General features: G+C 46.2%; 1 protein-coding gene across 2 annotated transcripts in view; it reads left to right on the top strand.

Annotated features, from left to right (window-relative positions):
• The first annotated feature begins 1,869 nt into the window (after nt 1-1,869).
• Nucleotides 1,870-20,933, top strand: part of LOC139565329 (procollagen galactosyltransferase 1-like) — a 37,976-nt gene continuing 18,912 nt past the window's right edge. Inside the window, exon 1 of one of the 2 annotated variants that reach the window (XR_011672891.1) lies at nt 1,870-2,240. Coding sequence is in view for 1 of the 2 variants with exons in the window: in XM_071385555.1 (XP_071241656.1) it covers nt 2,023-2,240 (218 nt within the window). In the remaining variant the exon portion in view is untranslated. The remainder of the gene's footprint in view (nt 2,241-20,933) is intronic. The other variant, XM_071385555.1, reaches the window with a different exon arrangement.

The following is a 20,933-nucleotide window of genomic DNA, read 5'->3' as shown; positions in this document are numbered from 1 at the left end:
AAGTGATTGCCTCGCCTGGTTTACCAACTACTTCTCTGATAGAGTTCAGAGAGTGATAGAGTTCACTCTTCTCTGTATACATCAATGATGTCGCTCTTGCTGCTGGTGATTCTCTGACCCACCTCTACGCAGATGACACCATTCTGTATACTTCTGGCCCCTCTTTGGACACTGTGTTAACTAACCTCCAGACGAGCTTCAATGCCATACAACTCTCCTTCCGTGGCCTCCAACTGCTCTTAAACGCAAGTAAAACTAAATGCATGCTATTCAATCGATCACTGCCCGCACCTGCTCGCTCGTCCAGCATCACTACTCTGGACGGCTCTGACTTAAAATACGTGGACAACTACAAATACCTGGGTGTCTGGTTAGACTGTAAACTCTCCTTCCAGACTCACATTAAGCATCTCCAATCCAAAATTAAATCTAGAATCGGCTTCCTATATCGCAACAAAGCATCCTTCACTCATGCTGCCAAACATACCCTCGTAAAACTGACCATCCTACCGATCCTCGACTTCGGTGATGTCATCTATAAAATAGCCTCCAACACTCTTCTCAACAAACTGGATGCAGTCTATTACAGTGCCATCCGTTTTGTCACCAAAGCCCCATACACTACCCACCATTGTGACCTGTACGCTCTCGTTGGTTGGCCCTCGCTTCATACTCGTCGCCAAACCCACTGGTTACAGGTTATCTACAAGTCTCTGCTAGGTAAAGCCCTGCCTTATCTCAGCTCACTGGTCACCATAGCAGCACCCACTCGTAGCACACGCTCCAGCAGGTATATCTCACTGGTCACCCCCAAAGCCAATTCCTCCTTTGGTCGTCTTTCCTTCCAGTTCTCTGCTGCCAATGACTGGAACGAACTGCAAAAATCTCTGAAGCTGGAGACTCATATCTCCCTCACTAGCTTTAAGCACCAGCTGTCAGAGCAGCTCACAGATCACTGCACATGTACATAGCCCATCTGTAAACAGCCCATCTATCTACCTACCTCATCCCCATACTGTATTTATTTATTTATCTTGCTCCTTTGCACCCCAGTATCTCTACTTGCACATTCATCTTCTGCACATCTATCATTCCAGTGTTTAATTGCTATATTGTAATTACTTCGCCACCATGGCCTATTTATTGCCTTAACTTACCTCATTTGCACTCACTGTATATAGACTTTTTGTTTTCTTTTGTTCTACTGTATTATTGACTGTATGTTTTGTTTATTCCATGTGTAACTCTGTGTTGTTGTATGTGTCGAATTGCTATGCTTTATCTTGGCCAGGTCGCAGTTGCAAATGAGAACTTGTTCTCAACTAGCCTAGCTGGTTAAATATAGGTAAAATAAAAAATTATATTTTAAAAATATTTTTAAAATGTATTGGGATTCCATGGGATTGTATGGGATTCCAACTAACTGCTTGTATGGTAGCCTCCGCCAGAAATGCTCCACATGAGACCAGTGTTTACTTTGTTACTAATCTGTTGACCGCTGTACTTTGAAGTCCGACTTTGCATTGGACTATCAAAGTGGGCGATAAAATGTATGACATGCACTTCTGTCCAACCAAAACATTTATGATGTTGATGATAAACTGAAATGGCACATGCCCTTCTTGGCTAAAGGGTACAGTGATGAAAATAAAAGTGAATATTTGTACAGAATTATTATCAATATTAACATTACAAATCGATTAATGTAGGTTAAAAAAATGAATTTGCTCAATTCGCAATAGTTTCCACGTGCAAAAATGATTATTCAACATGTCATTATAAACTTGCTGTTACATTGTAACAACCACCGTGTAATTTAGGCCCATCCCCTTTAAACATTGAGGGACATTCCCTTTAATCCTCTGGTTGACTAGAGCCTGAGACTATTTGCAGCGTTGTCACTGAGGTGTTGCGTTTTTGTCGGTGTGACATATTTTCATGAAAGGGCTTCAAGTCAGTGAAATATTTGCTCTTTCTGCATAGTGTACGTCTTTGTTCGTGTATAACTTGCTGGGCTTTGCGATGCACCGGTACATCTTCCTTCTGTCCACCGCCCTGACGTTACTGTTCTCCGGACCAGCTCAAGGATACTTCCCCGAAGAACGCTGGAGCCCCGAATCTCCACTTCTTGCCCCCCGGGTCCTCATTGCCCTTGTCTGCCGCAACTCTGAACATTCTCTGCCTTATTTCCTTGGAACTATCGAACGTCTGAATTATCCCAAGGACCGCGTGGCAATTTGGTAAGTGTCTCAGTTTAAATGTGAGGTATGGTCTCTGTTTTATGATGGTATTGCTGTGACTAGCATGTTCGATAGCTAACGTTACTGTAATTTACAAGGGCAGGGTGTCATATTCCTCGTTACTGGTCAATTTTATTATTTTTAGATGACAGTCGAAAGCAACTTTCCTAGCTCCAACCACATTGTACATATGCAACATCAGAATTACAGCTATCATCACAACGGTTCCGGAAAGATGAATCCAGTCGAGGTGGGCGCGACTTTCAGTCTTGCACTGTCTGGGAAAGTATTTAGGGGGAAACGGGGTAGTCATTTTCCTGCAACGTCACCATATTCTCGAATTAATTACGTAGAGTGCACTGCATGGTGCATAGTGTTCAATTGAATTGGTCATATGTTTGGCATTTCTGTTGAGGTAGTAGCAGATACTACTATCCAGTGCCTACGTGGTAATAATTCACCCATTGGAAACACAGAAAGGATAGAGCCCCCTTCTTGTAACTAGCTGAGACCTGTCTATCCGTCTTCTACTGTATTTCTCCTCACCTTGGCCAAGTAGAGCATATCCCCTCAGTCTGCAGACTATTCACTATTCAGATTTATGAATGTGTCGCCCTAAGGGATAGGCAAAATACTGATCAGTTAGTTAAGCTATTAAACCGAGATGATGACTACAGGAAATATAGCCACAGAAAATCTCTTGATTGTTCCCCATGATGAAAGCGGGGAGGGGACTGTGGATCTTTATATTTTAGCAGTCTAAATGACTGGGTGGTGGGATGGAGGTCAATTGGAGTATTTATTGGTATTAACCTCCAGGTCAGATAAAATACTGTGTAGCCTATTGCTAAACAGTGTACTGATGTTGTTTGGAGGTAAATAAAATAAACAATGACTTGGAACATCTACTACTGATATAGATATATTGTTAGTGAATGAGTTGTGTACAGGCTGACCACATTAGTTTAGATTAACACTTTAACACTCTGATAATGTAGTTAAATGAATGGCATTCAGTTGTTTTAAAGGGTATGAGTGTGATGTGCAAAGGGTAGCAATGTAGTTTACTGTCCGATTAAAAAATAAAAATGTGGTGGGGAGAGTAAGGTTCAACATGCTTGTCCACCTGTGTCTTGTGTGCTACAGTACCAACCCACTGGGCACAGATGTCAATTCAACGTCCGTTCCAAGTCGGTTCAATGTAATTTCATTGAAATGATGTGGAAACAACATTGATTCAACCAGTGTGCCCTGAGTGGGAACACTCTCACCCTGTCCTCTCCCGGTGCACTCAAACCTTTCAGGGACATACTTCCAGATGTGAAAGTATATTTAATTTCCTCCCGGTACGGGGATCTCCTATGTGTACACTTGTTGAAAACATTTTCATGGGCCTAATCATAGAATTACGTATAGAATCCCTATTAATTTAATAGGATCCCATAGGCCTAATAGTAAAGATTTGTAATTTAACTTTTAAATGTATTTCATTTTAATGTGACATAAACACAACCAGTCATGATGTTTTCATCTGATTTTCAAACTATTACTTCAAAAGGTTCATGTAAGCTACCTGCGCACGTTACTGAGGGACGGCCTAAGAATTTTGTTAAGGGGGTGCAAAAAATTCATGTTTTATAGCCTCATTTAGATATTTTTCTACTCTTAATTTCCAACATTTGGTAAGCTATTTATTAGTCAACTTGTCTATAATTAGATACATGTAGCTTCTGTCATTAGTTGATGCTGATGATCTAGAATACAATATAAAGGCTTGCTCACACTGGCGTAGCACACTATAGCACAGCTATACTGAAAAAGTCAGTTCATATAAGGAAATCAGTCAATTGAATAAATGCATTTTTAGTCCCTAATCTATGGATTTCACATGACTGGGAATACAGATATGAATCTGTTGGTCACAGATACCGTGCATTCAGAAAGTATTCAGAACCCTTGACTTTTTCCACATTTTGTTACGTTACAGCTATGGATGCACGATATATCGTGAGCATATCGGAATCGGCCTATATTAGCTAAAAATGCCAACATCGGTAGCGGCCCGATGTCTAGTTTAACACCAGTGTGCAAAACCGATGTCAAAGCTGACGTGCACACCTATATAACGTAGGTACATGACATAATGACGCCACGTAAAATTTTGCGCTACACGTGCAACACAGCATTCCTAACCTAGCCAACAATGTTTGCTGTGTGGATCAAGCAGTCAACAAGTTGAGCAGTCATTTGAAAGAGTAAGAACATTTCAGCGAGACAACTCAAAAGGCAAACTCCAATAACGCCAAGATAATGGAATTCATTGCCCTTGACAATCAACCGTTCTCTGTTGTGGGTGATGTTGGCTTTCGCGACTGGTCGAGCACCAGTACACACTACCAAATGCGCTATTTTTCAGATGTTGCCCTACCGGAGTTACACACTCATAGCGTCACTGCTATTAGCTTCACGACATACTATGGAACGCCGTTTGGGTCTTTGCGTGTCAAAAAAGATACACGTCAAATAACACTATTTGACAATAGCACTATTTGACGCGTTAAATAAGCTTTTAATTCTAGAATGTTGTGTGTTCTGAATTTGCAAGTGCAAGCCAAGCGCCACCGCTGCTATCAGTATGTCACGACTTCTGCCGAAGTCGGTTCCTCTCCTTCTTCGGGCGGTGTTCGGCGGTCGACGTCACTGGTCTTCTAGCCATTGCCGATCCATTTTTCGTTTTCCATTTGTTTTGTCTTGTTTTCCCACACACCTGGTTTTCATTCCCTCATTACGTGTTGTATATTTAACACTCTGTTCCCCCCATGTCTTTGTGTGGAATTGTTTGTTGTAGTGCTTGTGTACATTGTTGTCTGGTGCGCGACGGGTTTTGTACCCATACGTTGTTATTCTGGATGCCGGTGGTTTTGTATATTAAACTGCTCCGGTTACCCAGTTCTGCTCTCCTGCGTCTGACTTCCCTGCCACCAGTTACGCACCCCTTACAGAATTCCGCACCAAATCTATGGAGTCAGCAGGAGCAGGTGCCCCTGGTATGGGGGTCGAGGAGCGCGTCCAGGAACACACATTGATGCTCCACAATCTCGGCGCCGCCATGGACCTCATCGTCCAAGCTATGGACCGCTGGGAGAGACGGGGAGTTCCTCCGGCACCTCCACCAGCACAACAGGGGCCTCCACTACTCGCTCCCCCTGCACCCGGTTCCAGTGGGATTCGCCTCGCCATCCCCGGGGAGTATGATGGGATGGCTGCTCGCTGCCAGGGTTTCCTGCTTCAGTTGGAATTATACCTGGCCACCGTCCACCCGGCTCCTTCGGGCCGTGAAAGGGTGTTCGCCCTCGTCTCCTGCCTCTCGGGGAAAGCCCTGGAGTGGGCCAACGCCGTGTGGGTGGAGGGAGATGCGGTGCTGGACCACTTTGAGGAGTTCACCCGTCGTTTCCGGGCAGTCTTCGACCACCCGACCGAGGGTAGAGCGGCGGGTGAATGTCTTTTCCACCTGCGACAGGGAACGAGGAGCACACAGCAGTTTGCGTTGGACTTTCGGACCCTGGCCGCCGGAGCGGGATGGAACGTCAGGGCCCTGATCGACCACTATCGTTGCAGTTTGCGCGAGGACGTCCGTCGAGAGTTGGCCTGCAGGGACACCACCCTCACCTTTGACCAGCTGGTGGACCTGTCCATTCGGCTGGATAACCTGCTGGCTACCCGCGGACATCCCCCAGCACCACCGCTCCGATGCCCATGGGAGGTGCTGCGCTCAGGGAGACCGGAGGAGGTTCCGTCTCGTGCACCATCTGTGGCCGCAGAGGTCACACTGCCGGTCGGTGCCGGGATGGTTCCTCTGGGGGTCGAGGCAGCAGGCAGGACACTCTGGCGTCACCCCAGATGAGAAGGCACCATTCTCACCCAGAGCCCTCTGTTGCACACATGTTTTTGTTTGTTACTTTTCCTGAGTTTTCCCCGCATTCCCAGCATAAGGCGCTCGTCGATTCAGGCGCGGCTGGGAATTATATAGACAGATCATTTGCACATAGTTTATGGATCCCCATCGTTCGTGTGGCTATGCCCTTCCCAGTTCATGCTTTAGACAGTCGACCATTAGGGTCAGGGTTAATTAGGGAGGCCACCGCTCCTCTGGGCATGGTGACGCAGGGGGGTCACACGGAGAGAATCAGTCTCTTTCTCATTGACTCTCCTGCGTTTCCCGTGGTGCTAGGCCTACCCTGGTTGTCATGACCCCACTGTTTCATGGCAACGGAGGGCTCTCACGGGGTGGTCGCGAGAGTGCTCGGGGAGGTGTTTAGGGGTTTCCGTAGGTGCTACTACGGTGGAAAGTCCAGACCAGGTCTACACCGTGCACATTCCCCCCGAATATGCCGATTTGTCTCTCGCCTTCTCCAAAGAGAAGGCGACTCAATTACCACCCAATCACACGGGGTTTGTGCGATAAATCTCCTGGTAGACGCCGCACTTCCCAGGAGTCACGTGTATCCCCTGTCACAGGCGGAGATGGCGGCTATGGAAACATGTCTCCGAATCCCTGCGTCGGGTACATTCGGTCCTCCACTTCACCCACCTCCTCGAGTTTCTTTTTTGTGAAGAAGAAGGAGGGAGGTCTGCGCCCGTGTATTGACTACCAAGGCCTAAATCAGATCACGGTGAGGTACAGTTACCCTCTACCTCTTATCGCCACAGTGATTGAGTCAATGCACGGGTCGCGCTTCTTCACCGAACTAGATCTCAGTAGTGCTTACAACCTGGTGCATATCCGGGGGGGGAGACGAGTGTTCAGTACGACCTCAGGCCATTATGAGTACCTCGTCATGCCGTACGGGTTGATGAATGCTCCATCAGTCTTCCAAGCCTTTGTAGACGAGATTTTCAGGGACCTGCACGGGCAGGGTGTAGTGGTGTATATTGATGACATTCTGATTTACTCCGCTATACGCGCCGAGCACGTGTCCCTGGTGCGCAGGGCGCTGAGGTTTATCCGGGGTTTTGGTCAGGTAGCGGCTCCCATTACCTCATTGCTGAAGGGGGGCCCGGTACGTTTGCAGTGGTCGGCTGAGGAGGACAGGGCTTTTGGTCACCTGAGGGCTCTGTTTACCTCGGCTCCCGTGCTGGCCCTTCCGGATCCCTCTTTGGCATTCATAGTGGAGGTGGACGCGTTTGAGGCTGGGATAGGAGCCGTGCTCTCTCATCGCTCAGGTACGCCGCCGAAGCTCCGCCCCTGTGCCTTCTTCTCGAGGAATCTCAGCCCGGCGGAGCGAAACTATGACATGGGGGACCAGGAGCTGTTGGCTGTCGTCAAGGCTTTGAAGGCGTGGAGACATTGGCTTGAGGGGGCTAAACACCCTTTTCTCATCTGGACTGACCACCACAATCTGGAGTACATCCGGGCGGCGAGGAGACTGAACCCTCGCCAGGCAAGGTGGGCCATGTTTTTCACCCGTTTTGTTTTCACCCTTTCTTACAGACCAGGTTCCCAGAACGTGAAGGCAGACGCACTGTCCCGGCTGTATGACACAGAGGAGCGGCCCATGGATCCCACCCCCATACTCCCGGCCTCCTGCCTGGTGGCGCCGGTAGTGTGGAAGCTGGACGCAGACATTGAGCAGCAATGGGGTGCCTGAGGACATAGTGTCTGATCGGGGTCCCCAGTTCACTTCGAGGGTCTGGAGGGCGTTCATGTAACGTCTGGGGGTCTCGATCAGCATTACCTTGGGTTTTCACCCCGAGAGTAACGGGCAGGTGGAGTGAGTTAACCAGGATGTGGGTAGGTTTCTGAGGTCTTATTGCCAGGACCGGCCGGGGGAGTGGGCGGCGTTCGTGCCCTGGGCAGAGATGGCCCAGAACTCGCTCTGCCACTCCTCCACTAACCTCTACCCCCTTCCAGTGTGTACTGGGGTATCAGCCGGTTCTGGCTCCTTGGCATCAGAGTCAGACCGAGGCTCCTGCGGTGGACGACTGGTTCCGGCGCGCGGAGGAGACATGGAACGCCGCCCATGTTCACCTTCAGCGCGCAGTGCTGTGCCAGAAAGCCAGCGCAGACCGTGCGGGGGACCAGGTCTGGCTCTCGACCCGAAACCTGCCCCTCCGCCTGCCCTGCCGGAAGCTGGGTCCGCGGTTTGTGGGGCCATTTAAAGTCCTGAGGAGACTGAACGAGGTGAGTCACAGGTTACAGCTTCCCCCTGATTACCGTATTAACCCCTCGTTCCATGTGTCTCTCCTTAGGCCGGTGGTGGCTGGCCCGCTCCAGGAGTCTGAGGTGCGGGAGGTTCCTCCGCCCCCTCTGGACATCAAGGGGCCATTGACAGAAGTTTACATACACTAAGTTGACTATGCCTTTAAACAGCTTGGAAAATTCCAGAAAATGATGTCATGGCTTTAGAAGCTTCTGATAAGCTAATTGACATAATTTGAGTCAATTGGAGGTGTACCTGTGGATATATTTCAAGGCCTACCTTCAAACTCAGTGCCTCTTTGCTTGACATCATGGGAAAATCCAAAGAAATCAGCCAAGACCTCAGAAAAACAATTGTAGACCTCCACAAGTCTGGTTCATCCTCGGGAGCAATTTCCAAACACCTGAAGGTAACACGTTCATCTGTACAAACAATAGTACGCAAGTATTAACACCATGGGACCACGCAGCCGTCGTACCGCTCAGAAAGGAGACGTGTTCTGTCTCCAAGAGATGAACGTACTTTGGTGCGAAAAGTGCAAATCAATCCCAGAACAACAGCAAAGGACCATGTGAAGATGCTGGAGGAAACGGGTACAAAAGTATCTATATCCACAGTTAAAGGAGTCCTATATCGATATAACCTGAAAGGCCACTCAGCAAGGAGGAAGCCACTGCTCCAAAACCGCCATAAAAAAGCCAGACTACGGTTTGCAACTGCACATGGGGACAAAGATCGTACTTTTTGGAGAAATGTCCTCAGGTCTGATGAAACAAAAATAGAACTGTTAGCCATAATGACCATCGTTATGTTTGGAGGAAAAATGGGAACGCTTGCAAGCCGAAGAACACCATCCCAACCGTGAAGCACGGGGGTGGCAGCATCATGTTGTGGGGGTGCTTTGCTGCAGGAGGGCCTGGTGCACTTCACAAAATAGATGGCTTCATGAGGAAGGAAAATTATGTGCATATATTGATGCAACATCTCATGACATCAGTCAGGAAGTTAAAGCTTGGTCGCAAATGGGTCTTCCAAATGGACAATGACCCCAAGCATACTTCCAAAGTTGTGGCAAAATGGCTTAAGGACAACAAGTCATGGTATTGGAGTGGCCATCACAAAGCCCTGACCTCAATCCTATAGAAAATTTGTGGGCAGAACTGAAAAGCGTGTGCAAGCAAGAAGGCTTACAAACATGACTCAGTAACACCAGCTCTGTCAAGAGGAATGGGCCAAAATTCACCCAACTTATTGTGGGAAGCTTGTGAAAGGCTACTTTTGACCCAAATTTAACAATTTAAAAGCAGTGCTACCGAATACCAATTGAGTGTATGTAAACTTCTGACCCACTGGGAATGTGATGAAAGAAATAAAAGCTGAAATAAATCATTCTCTCTACTATTATTCTGACATTTCACATTCTTAAAGTGGTGATCCTAACTGACCTAACTGACTTGCCTATTTAAAGGTAAAAAATAATAATAATAATAATAATAAAAATAAACTGGAAATTTTACTAGGATTAAATGTCAGGAATTGTGAAAAACTGAGTTTAAATGTATATGGCTAAGGTGTATGTAAACTTCCGACTTCAATTGTATATTCCTCAGATCCAAAATGAATGGAAAATGTCATTATTGGCATAGGCCTATCTGGATCTACACAACCAATGTCAGAATGACATTTATAGGCTACCCGTGCATATGGTTTCTGGAGAGCAGAGGAGGAGTGGATTTGGACTGTACACGAGTTGGAGAGGTCTTGGTTTGTGTAATCGGGAGTTTGATGAGTATGTAAGTAAATCTTGGACAGCTAGAGTGAGGAGACAGGAGTGAACAAACTTAGCAAGGAGCTGCAGTGTTTTCACAGACCAGTGTGACATCAGCAATCCACTTCACACTGAGAAGATAGGACCTGCTTTGGCTGCCTGCTATTAGGACTGGAGAATTATAAGCTGTGCTGTCACACACTGTTGTGCCTAGAGGTTTAGGCCAGACCAGCACTCTGACTCTGTTGCCTGTTTGGAAACAACCCCTAGGCTATATTCTGCATGATTTGGATAGATTAAGGCTAAGCAATATGGGAAGTAGCTCCTCCCTTGGGCCCCATCTAGAAACAGCCCCTAGCTCCTAACCCCTAGGCACTGATCTGGAAGAATTTGACAGGAAGGCCTGCAGACTAAACATGAAGATAGTTAGCTCCTCGTTGCCCTCTGCTTACAGAGTAGCCTACCTAGCCAATCCTCTCAGATCTACATGCCTAAAGGAGGTAGGGGATAGGGGTTGTCTCTTGACGGGGCCTAGGGCTCAGGAGGAGTGATAGGTGTTGTAACTAGAGAACGACCGATATTGTCACACTCTGATCTGTTTCACCTGTCCTTGTGATTGTCGCCACCCCCTCCAGGTGTCGCTTATTTTCTCTGGTGTATTTATCCCTGTCTCTTTGAGCCAGTTGGTCTTGTATGTTTTCAAGTCAACCAGCGTGTTTTCCGTACTCCTTTTCTATTCTCTTTTTGCTTGTCCTCCCGGGTTTTGACCCTTGCCAGTTTTCTGGACTCCATTCCCGCCTTCCTGACCATTCTGCCTGCACTGACCTCGAGCCTGTCTGCCCTTCGGTACCTCCTAGACTCTGAACTGGTTTTGAGCTTTTGCCTTTACACAACCATTCTTTTGCCTACCCCTTTTTGGATTTAATAAACTTCAAAAACTCTTACCATCTGCCTTCTGTGTATGCATCTGTGTCTCGCCTTGTGCCCTTATAGATATGGATATTTGTTTTTACGCCCAATACCAATTTTTGGGGGTCAAGGAGGCCGATGGCCGATATTTTAGGCTGATATTCAATATCCATTACATTTTAACATTTTGATGACAATATTCCAGAGACAGCAGTGTATATTCGTTAATACATACATTTTAAAATAACACATTTGACTTTATTTTTACCAATCTAACTACATAACACTATTTTACTTGAATGGTAAATCTCTTGATAAACTTGGTAAATTAAGATGGCATAGACCTTCTCACAATACAGGTGAATGCATAGTCAATAGGAGTGTGTGCATGCATTGAGTTATTGAGCTTGTTTTGGCTTATCAGTGGAGAGTAGCTATGGTGCTACAGGTAACAAAATCTATTTGTCTTCCATTTGGGACTTATATTAGCCTACAACTGATCCGAAATGGGCAGTATTGCTGTTGCATGTATTTGAAATACGTATTTTAATTACTTTTAAGTATTTTGGAATTGGAATTTCACTGGGCTGAACTACACTCCAATGTATTTTCAAAATACAAAAATACTTTTCTATAAAAAATGTTTATAGCGGTTCACCCTGCGTTGGTATCAGAAGTCTGATACACTATGGTGTGATAACAGCGTCTGCTAAATTAACTAAATGTATATATTTAAATGTTTGTTGAGGGGAAAAGTACTTGATACAATTGTGATATGTTGTTGTCTCACCTGCATTCGGAAAGTATTCAGACCCCTTGACTTTTTCCACGTTTTCTTACGTTACAGCCTTATTCTAAAATGGATTCAATAAAAAAAAATCCTCATCAATCTTTAAACAATACCACATAATGACAAAACGAAAACAGGTTTTTAAAAATGTATTTACGTTTATATATATATTTTTTTTACATAAGTATTCAGACCCTTTGCTAAGACAAGGAACTTCACTGGACTTTATGCAAACTGGAAACCATATATCCTGAGGTTGCATTTATTGTAGAGGGGGATTTTAACAAAGTAAATTTGAGGAAAAGGCTTCCTAAATTCTATCAGAATATCGACTGTAGCACTCGCGCTGGAAAAACACTCGACCATTGCTACTCCAACTTTCGGGATGCATACTAGGCCCTCCCCCGCCCTCCTTTCGGCAAATCTGACCACGACTCCATTTTGCTCCTCCCTTCCTATAGGCAGAAACTCAAACAGGAAGTACCCGTGCTAAGGACAATTCAATGCTGGTCTGACCAATCGGAATCCACGCTTCAAAATTGTTTTGATCACGCAGACTGGGATATGTTCCGGGTAGCTTTGGAGAATAATATTGACTTGTACACCGAGACGGTTACTGATTTTATCAAGAAGTGTATAGGAGATGTTGTGCCCACTAAAACCTACACTAACCAGAAACCGTGGATAGATGGCAGCATTCAACCCTAAACTGAAGCGCGAACCACCGCATTTAACCATGGCAAGGTGACTGGGAATATGGCAGAATACAAACAGAGTGGTCATTCCCTCCATAAGGCAATCAAACAGGCAAAACGTCAGTACAGAGAAAGTGGAGTCGCAATTCAACGGCTCAGACACGAGACGTATGTGGCAGGGTCTACAGACAATCACGGACTACAAAAGGAAAACCAGCTACGTCGCAGACACTGACGCCTTGCTCCCAGCTACCAAGGACTGTGGGCTCTCCTTCTCCGTGGCCGACATGAGACATTTAAGACATTTAAGACGTGTTAACCCTCGCAAGGCTCCCGGCCCAGACGGCATCCCTAGCCACATTCTCAGAGCATGTGCAAACCAGCTGGCTGGTGTGTTTACAGACATTCAATCTCTCCCTTTCCCTGTCTGCTGTCCACACATGCTTTAAGATGGCCACCATTGTCCCTGTACCCAAGAATGTAAAGGTAACAGAACTAAATGACTATCGCCTGGTAGCACTCACTTCTGTCATCATTAAGTGCTTTGAGAGACTAGTCAAGGATCATATCACCTCCACCTTACCTGTCACCCTAGACCCACTCCAATTTGCTTACCGCCCCAATAGGTCCACAGACGATGCAATCGGCATCACACTGCACACTGCCCTATCCCATCTGGAAAAGAGGAATACCTATGTAAGAATGCTGCTAATTGACTATAGCTCAGCATTCAACACCATAGTACCCTCCAAGCTCGAGGCCCTGGGTCTGAACCCTGCCCTGTGCAATTGGGTCCTGGACTTCCTGACGGGCCGCCCCCAGGTGGTGAAGGTAGGAAACAACACCTCCACTTCGTGGATCCTCAACACTGGGGCCCCACAAGGGTGCATGCACAGCCCCCTTCCTGTACTCCCTGTTCACCCATGGCTGCGTGGCCATGCACGCCTCCAACTCAATCATCAAGTTTGCAGATGACACAACAGTAGTAGGCTTTATTACCATCAACGATGAGGGCTCTGGTAGTGTGGTGTCAGGAAAATAACCTCACTCAACGTCAACAAAACAAAGGAGATGATCGTGGACTTCAGGAAACAGCAGAGGGAGCACCCCCCAATCCACATCGAAGGGACAGCAGTGGAGAAAGTGGAAAGTTTTAAGTTCCTCGGTGTACACATCACGGACAAACTGAAATGGTCTGAATGGTAGGCTAAAAAGATCATCAAGGACAACAACCACCCAAGCCACTGCCTGTTCACCCAGTTATCATCCACAAGGCAAGGTCAGTACAGGTGCATCAAAGCTGAGACCGAGAGACTGAAAAACAGCTTCTAAATCAAATCAAATCAAATTTTATTAGTCACATACACATGGTTAGCAGATGTTAATGCGAGTGTAGCGAAATGCTTGTGCTTCTAGTTCCGACAATGCAGTAATAACCAACAAGTAATCTAACCTAACAATTCCACAACTACTACCTTACACACACACACAAGTGTAAAGGGATAAAGAATATGTACATAAAGATATATGAATGAGTGGTGGTACAGAACGGCATGGCAGATGCAGTAGATGGTATAGAGTACGGTATATACATATGAGATGAGTACTGTAGGGTATGTAAACATAAAGTGGCATAGTTTAAAGTGGCTAGTGGTACATGTATTACATAAAGATGGCAAGATGCAGTAGATGATATAGAGTACAGTATATACATATGAGATGGGTAATGTAGGGTATGTAAACATTATATTAAGTGGCATTGTTTAAAGTGGCTAGTGGTACATTTTTACATAATTTCCATCAATTCCCATTTTTAAAGTGGCTGGAGTTGAGTCAGTATGTTGGCAGCGGCCGCTAAATGTTAGTGGTGGCTGTTTAACAGTCTGATGGCCTTGAGATAGAAGCTGTTTTTCAGTCTCTCGGTCCCTGCTTTGATGCACCTGTACTGACCTCGCCTTCTGGATGATAGCGGGGTGAACAGGCAGTGGCTTGGGTGGTTGTTGTCCTTGATGATCTTTATGGCCTTCCTGTGACATCGGGTGGTGTAGGTGTCCTGGAGGGCAGGTAGTTTGCCCCTGGTGATGCGTTCTGCAGACCTCACTACCCTCTGGAGAGCCTTACGGTTGTGGGCGGAGCAGTTGCCGTACCAGGCGGTGATACAGCCCGACAGGATGCTCTCGATTGTGCATCTGTAGAAGTTTGTGAGTGCTTTTGGTGACAAGCCGAATTTCTTCAGCCTCCTGAGGTTGAAGAGGCGCTGCTGCGCCTTCTTCACAACGCTGTCTGTGTGGGTGGACCAATTCAGTTTGTCCGTGATGTGTACACCGAGGAACTTAAAACTTTCCACCTTCTCCACTACTGTCCCGTTGATGTGGATAGGGGGGTGCTCCCTCTGCTGTTTCCTGAAGTCCACAATCATCTCCTTTGTTTTGTTGACGTTGAGTGTGAGGTTATTTTCCTGACACCACACTCCGAGGGCCCTCACCTCCTCCCTGTAGGCCGTCTCGTCGTTGTTGGTAATCAAGCCTACCACTGTAGTGTCATCCGCAAACTTGATGATTGAGTTGGAGGCGTGCATGGCCACGCAGTCGTGGGTGAACAGGGAGTACAGGAGAGGGCTCAGAACGCACCCTTGTGGGGCCCCAGTGTTGAGGATCAGCGGGGTGGAGATGTTGTTACCTACCCTCACCACCTGGGGGCGGCCCGTCAGGAAGTCCAGGACCCAGTTGCACAGGGCGGGGTCGAGACCCAGGGTCTCGAGCTTGATGACGAGTTTGGAGGGTACTATGGTGTTAAATGCTGAGCTGTAATCGATGAACAGCATTCTAACATGGGTATTCCTCTTGTCCAGATGGGTTAGGGCAGTGTGCAGTGTGGTTGCGATTGCGTCGTCTGTGGACCTATTGGGTCGGTAAGCAAATTGGAGTGGGTCTAGGGTGTCCGGTAGGGTGGAGGTGATATGGTCCTTGACTAGTCTCTCAAAGCACTTCATGATGACGGAAGTGAGTGCTACGGGGCGGTAGTCGTTTAGCTCAGTTACCTTAGCTTTCTTGGGAACAGGAACAATGGTGGCCCTCTTGAAGCATGTGGGAACAGCAGACTGGGATAAGGATTGATTGAATATGTCCGTAAACACACCAGCCAGCTGGTCTGCGCATGCTCTGAGGACGCGGCTGGGAATGCCGTCTGGGCCTGCAGCCTTGCGAGGGTTAACACGTTTAAATGTTTTACTCACCTCGGCTGCAGTGAAGGAGAGCCCGCAGGTTTTGGTAGGGGGCCGTGTCAGTGGCACTGTATTGTCCTCAAAGCGGGCAAAAAAGTTGTTTAGCCTGTCTGGGAGCAAGACATCCTGGTCCGCGACGGGGCTGGTTTTCTTTTTGTAATCCGTGATTGACTGTAGACCCTGCCACATACCTCTTGTGTCTGAGCTGTTGAATTGCGACTCGATTTTGTCTCTGTACTGGGACTTAGCCTGTTTGATTGCCTTGCGGAGAGAATAGCTACACTGTTTGTATTCGGTCATGCTTCCGGTCACCTTGCCCTGGTTAAAAGCAGTGGTTCGCGCTTTCAGTTTCACGCGAATGCTGCCGTCAATCCACGGTTTCTGGTTTGGGAATGTTTTAATCGTTGCTGTGGGTACGACATCGTCAATGCACTTCCTAATGAACTCGCTCACCGAATCAGCATATTCGTCAATATTGTTGTTGGACGCGATGCGGAACATATTCCAATCCGCGTGATCGAAGCAGTCTTGAAGCGTGGATTCAGATTGGTCGGACCAGCGTTGAACAGACCTGAGCGCGGGAGCTTGTTGTTTGAGTTTCTGTTTGTAGGCTGGAATCAACAAAATGGAGTCGTGGTCAGCTTTTCCGAAAGGGGGGCGGGGGAGGGCCTTATATGCGTCGCGGAAATTAGTATAACAATGATCTAGGGTTTTCCCAGCCCTGGTAGCACAATCGATATGCTGATAGAATTTAGGGAGTTTTGTTTTTAGATTAGCCTTGTTAAAATCCCCAGCTACGATGAATGCAGCCTCAGGGTGTGTGGTTTCCAGTTTACAAAGAGTCAGATAAAGTTCGTTCAGGGCCATCGATGTGTCTGCTTGGGGGGGAATATATACGGCTGTGATTATGATTGAAGAGAATTCCCTTGGTAGATAATGCGGTCGACATTTGATTGTGAGGAGTTCTAGATCAGGTGAACAGAATGACTTGAGTTCCTGTGTGTTGTTATGATGATCACACCACTTCTCGTTAATCATAAGGCATACCCCCCCGCCCCTCTTCTTACCGGAAAGATGTTTGTTTCTGTCGGCGCGATGCATGAAGAAACCAGCTGGCTGCACCGACTCCGTTAGCGTCCCTTGAGTTAGCCATGTTTCCGTGAAGCAGAGCACGTTGCAATCCCTGATGTCTCTCTGGAATGCTACCCGTGCTCGGATTTCATCAACCTTATTGTCAAGAGACTGGACATTGGCGAGTAGTATGCTAGGGAGTGGAGCGCGATGTGCCCGTCTCCGAAGCCTGACCACGAGACCGCCTCGTTTGCCCCTTTTTCGGCGTCGCACAGGGTCGCCGGCTGGGATCAGATCCATTGTATTGGGTGGAAGGCAAAACACTGGATCCGTTTCGGGAAAGTCATATTCCTGGTAGGAACGATGATGAGTTGACGTTAATCGTATATTCAGTAGTTCCTCCCGACTGTATGTAATGAAACCTAAGATTACCTGGGGTACCGATGTAAGAAATAACACATAAAAAAACAAAATACTGCATATTTTCCAAGGAACGCGAAGCGAGGCGGCCATCTCTTTTCGGCGCCGGAAGTATAGTACTATCTCAAGGCCATCAGACTGTTAAATAGCCATCACTTGGTGCTGTTTACTGCTACAATGAGAACTAGCTCAATGGCGATGACATTTGCTACTAAGCCATAAATGTGCATAATATCTTACGAAGGTAGGAAAAACTATGAAACAATGATGCACGTCAATATACGGATACGATTGCGGCTGGTCAGATCAGCAAACCAGTAAATAGCTAACTTTACTCAGCAAGTCAGGTGGCTCGTTGCCGAAAATGGTGCATATAGCTAGCTAGCCACATTTGCTATTAGCTCCTATCTGATATCTTAGCACCATGTTTATCTAGCCAGCAAGAGAGCAATAGTAAAGACCTATTTTTGTAGGCACTAAATCAAAATCAAATCAAATTTATTTATATAGCCCTTCTTACATCATCAAAGTGCTGTACAGAAACCTAGCCTAAAACCCCAAACAGCAAGCAATGCAGGTGTAGAAGCACGGTGGCTAGGAAAAACTCCCTAGAAAGGCCAAAACCTAGGAAGAAACCTAGAGAGGAACCAGGCTATGAGGGGTGGCCAGTCCTCTTCTGGCTGTGCCGGGTGGAGATTATAACAGAACATGGCCAAGATGTTCAAATGTTCATAAATGACCAGCATGGTCAAATAATAATAATCACAGTAGTTGTCGAGGGTGCAACAAGTCAGCACCTTAGGAGTAAATGTCAGTTGGCTTTTCATAGCCGATCATTGAGAGAATCTCTACCGCTCCTGCTGTCTCTAGAGAGTTGAAAACAGCAGGTCTGGGAAAGGTAGCACGTCCGGTGAACAGGTCAGGATTCCATAGCCGCAGGCAGAACAGTTGAAACTGGAGCAGCAGCACGGCCAGGTGGACTGGGGACAGCAAGGAGTCATCATGCCAGGTAGTCCTGAGGCATGGTCCTAGGGCTCAGGTCCTCCGAGAGAGAGAGAAAGAAAGAGAGGATTAGAGAGAGCATACTTAAATTCACATAGGACACCGGATAAGACAGGAGAAGTACTCCAGATATAACAGACTGACCCTAGCCCCCCGACACATAAACTACTGCAGCATAAATACTGGAGGCTGAGACAGGAGGGGTCAGGAGACACTGTGGCCCCATCCAATGATACCCCCGGACAGGGCCAAACAGGCAGGATACAACCCCAACCTTTTTGCCAAAGCACAGCCCCCACACCACTAGAGGGATACCTTCAACCACCAACTTACCATCCTGAGACAAGGCCGAGTATAGCCCACAAAGATCTCCGCCACGGCACAACCCAAGGGGGGGCGCCAACCCAACCCTAACTCCGCCATAGTTCATTGGACAAAGGGTATGAGAAAATGAATGATTTTTTTTATTTTTTTTTGATAGGCCTCTGGTAAACACAGGCTTAGGAGATCTTATACGTTTTGTTATACGTCACTTTTTTAAAATTATTTTATTAAAATGAAGCATAAAAAGCTTTATAATTCATAAAAGGTCAATTTAAGTGACTGATATTATTTCATAGTACACAATGTATAATATCTCCTAAACCTGTATTAATTTCAGGGTTTTATGTTCTAGAAGCATGGTTTTGACTGCTCCTACAGTTTTGCATAGGTTTACAGTTTAACTAATGCCCCGGCCCAAAAAGACGATTTCCGTACACGGCCACATAGAGAAGTCAGATTCGAAAATTCCTAATACGACATTTTAGTCATTGCTTTGTGCATAAAACATCCATTGAATTATTCAAATAATTTTCGCTGAGGCCAATTGTTTTTTCATCACTCACCATTTTATATTCGTCTGACATATTTTTGGATGATGTGTTGACGTCATCGCTCCTCGCGCTACTCTCTGTGCACACTGAGTGCTAGTGACGTGATGTTGGTCCATGTAAACCGGATGCAACCCGGATATAGACGGTCCATGAATCAGCGTATGCGAAAGTGAGTAGATTACCTTATTATTACTGAATTAGCAAAAATAATTAGATTTTTGTCACTGTGTCAATTCATCCATTTCTCAATACTCCACCTTTCTTTTGGAGAATGAGCTAGCTTGCTGCTGATTTTCCCAGCTAGACATTCATTTGCATTGTGCAGTGCATCTGGCTCAGACGGTGAGTGTCGGCTGGCATAGCTGCTGTTATGCTATGCAGAGGGACTATCAGCAAAGCCGATAGAGATGGGCCAATAGCCGATAGACTAAAAAAGGCCTGCCTCCTGAGTGGCGCAGCGGTCTATGGCACTGCATCGCAGCGTTAGAGGCATCAATACTAGAGGTCGACCGATTATGATTTTTCAACGCCGATACCGATTGTTGGCGGACCAAAAAAAGTCGATACCGATTAATCGGCCGATTTATATTTATTTATTTGTAATAATGACAATTACAACAATACTTAATGAACACTTTTATTTTTACTTAATATAATACATCAATAAAATCTATTTAGCCTCAAATAAATAATGAAACATGTTCAATTTGGTTTAAATAATGCAAAAACAAAGTGTTGGAGAAGAAAGTAAAAGTGCAATATGTGCCATGTAATAAAGCTAACGTCTAAGTTCCTTGCTCAGAACATGAGACCATTTGAAAGCTGGTGGTTCCTTTTAACATGAGTCTTCAATATTCCCAGGTAAGAAGTTTTAGGTTGTAGTTATTATAGGAATTATAGGACTATTTCTCTCTATTCCATTTGTATTTCATTAACCTTTGACTATTGGATGTTCTTATAGGCACTATAGTATTGCCAGTGTAACAGTATAGCTTCCGACCCGCTCCTCGCCCCTATCTGGGCTCGAACCAGGGACACATCGACAACAGCCACCCTCGAAGCATTGTTACCCATCACTCCACAAAAGACGTGGCCCTTGCAGAGCAAGGGGAACAACTACTTCAAGGTCTCAGAGCGAGTGACGTCACTGATTGAAACGCTATTAGCGCACACCCCGCTAACTAGCTAGCCATTTCACATCGGTTACATCAGCCTAATCTCGGGAGTTGATAGGCTTGAAGTCATAAACAGCTCAATGCTTGAAGCACAGCGAAGAGCTGTTGGCAAATGCAGAAAAGTGCTGTTTGAATGAATGCTTACGAGCATGCTGCTGACTACCACCGCTCAATTAAATATCAAATCATAGACTTAATTATAACATAATAACACACAGAAATACGAGCCTTGGGTCATAATATGGTCAAATCTTTCAGTGAAATACGGAACCGTTCCGTATTTTATCTAACGAGTGGCATCCCTAAGTCTAAATATTGCTGTTACATTGCACAACCTTCAATGTTATGTCACAATTCTGGCAAATTAATTACGGTCTTTGTTTGGAAGAAATGGTCTTCACATAGTTCGCAACGAGCCAGGCGGCCCAAACTGATGTGGTTTCAGTTGGAACCTCAGCAGAATGGAATCAGGCACGCAAACTGTCAGTCTGGCACAAGAAGTCTCTCAAACACACACAGTCCTTTTCAGTAGCTAATAACCATCAAGTTTCACTTCCCCAGCATT

The sequence above is a fragment of the Salvelinus alpinus genome, chromosome 36 (genome assembly GCF_045679555.1).
Source record: "Salvelinus alpinus chromosome 36, SLU_Salpinus.1, whole genome shotgun sequence".
Lineage (NCBI taxonomy): Eukaryota > Metazoa > Chordata > Actinopteri > Salmoniformes > Salmonidae > Salvelinus > Salvelinus alpinus.
This window is presented reverse-complemented; position numbering and strand designations above follow the sequence as displayed.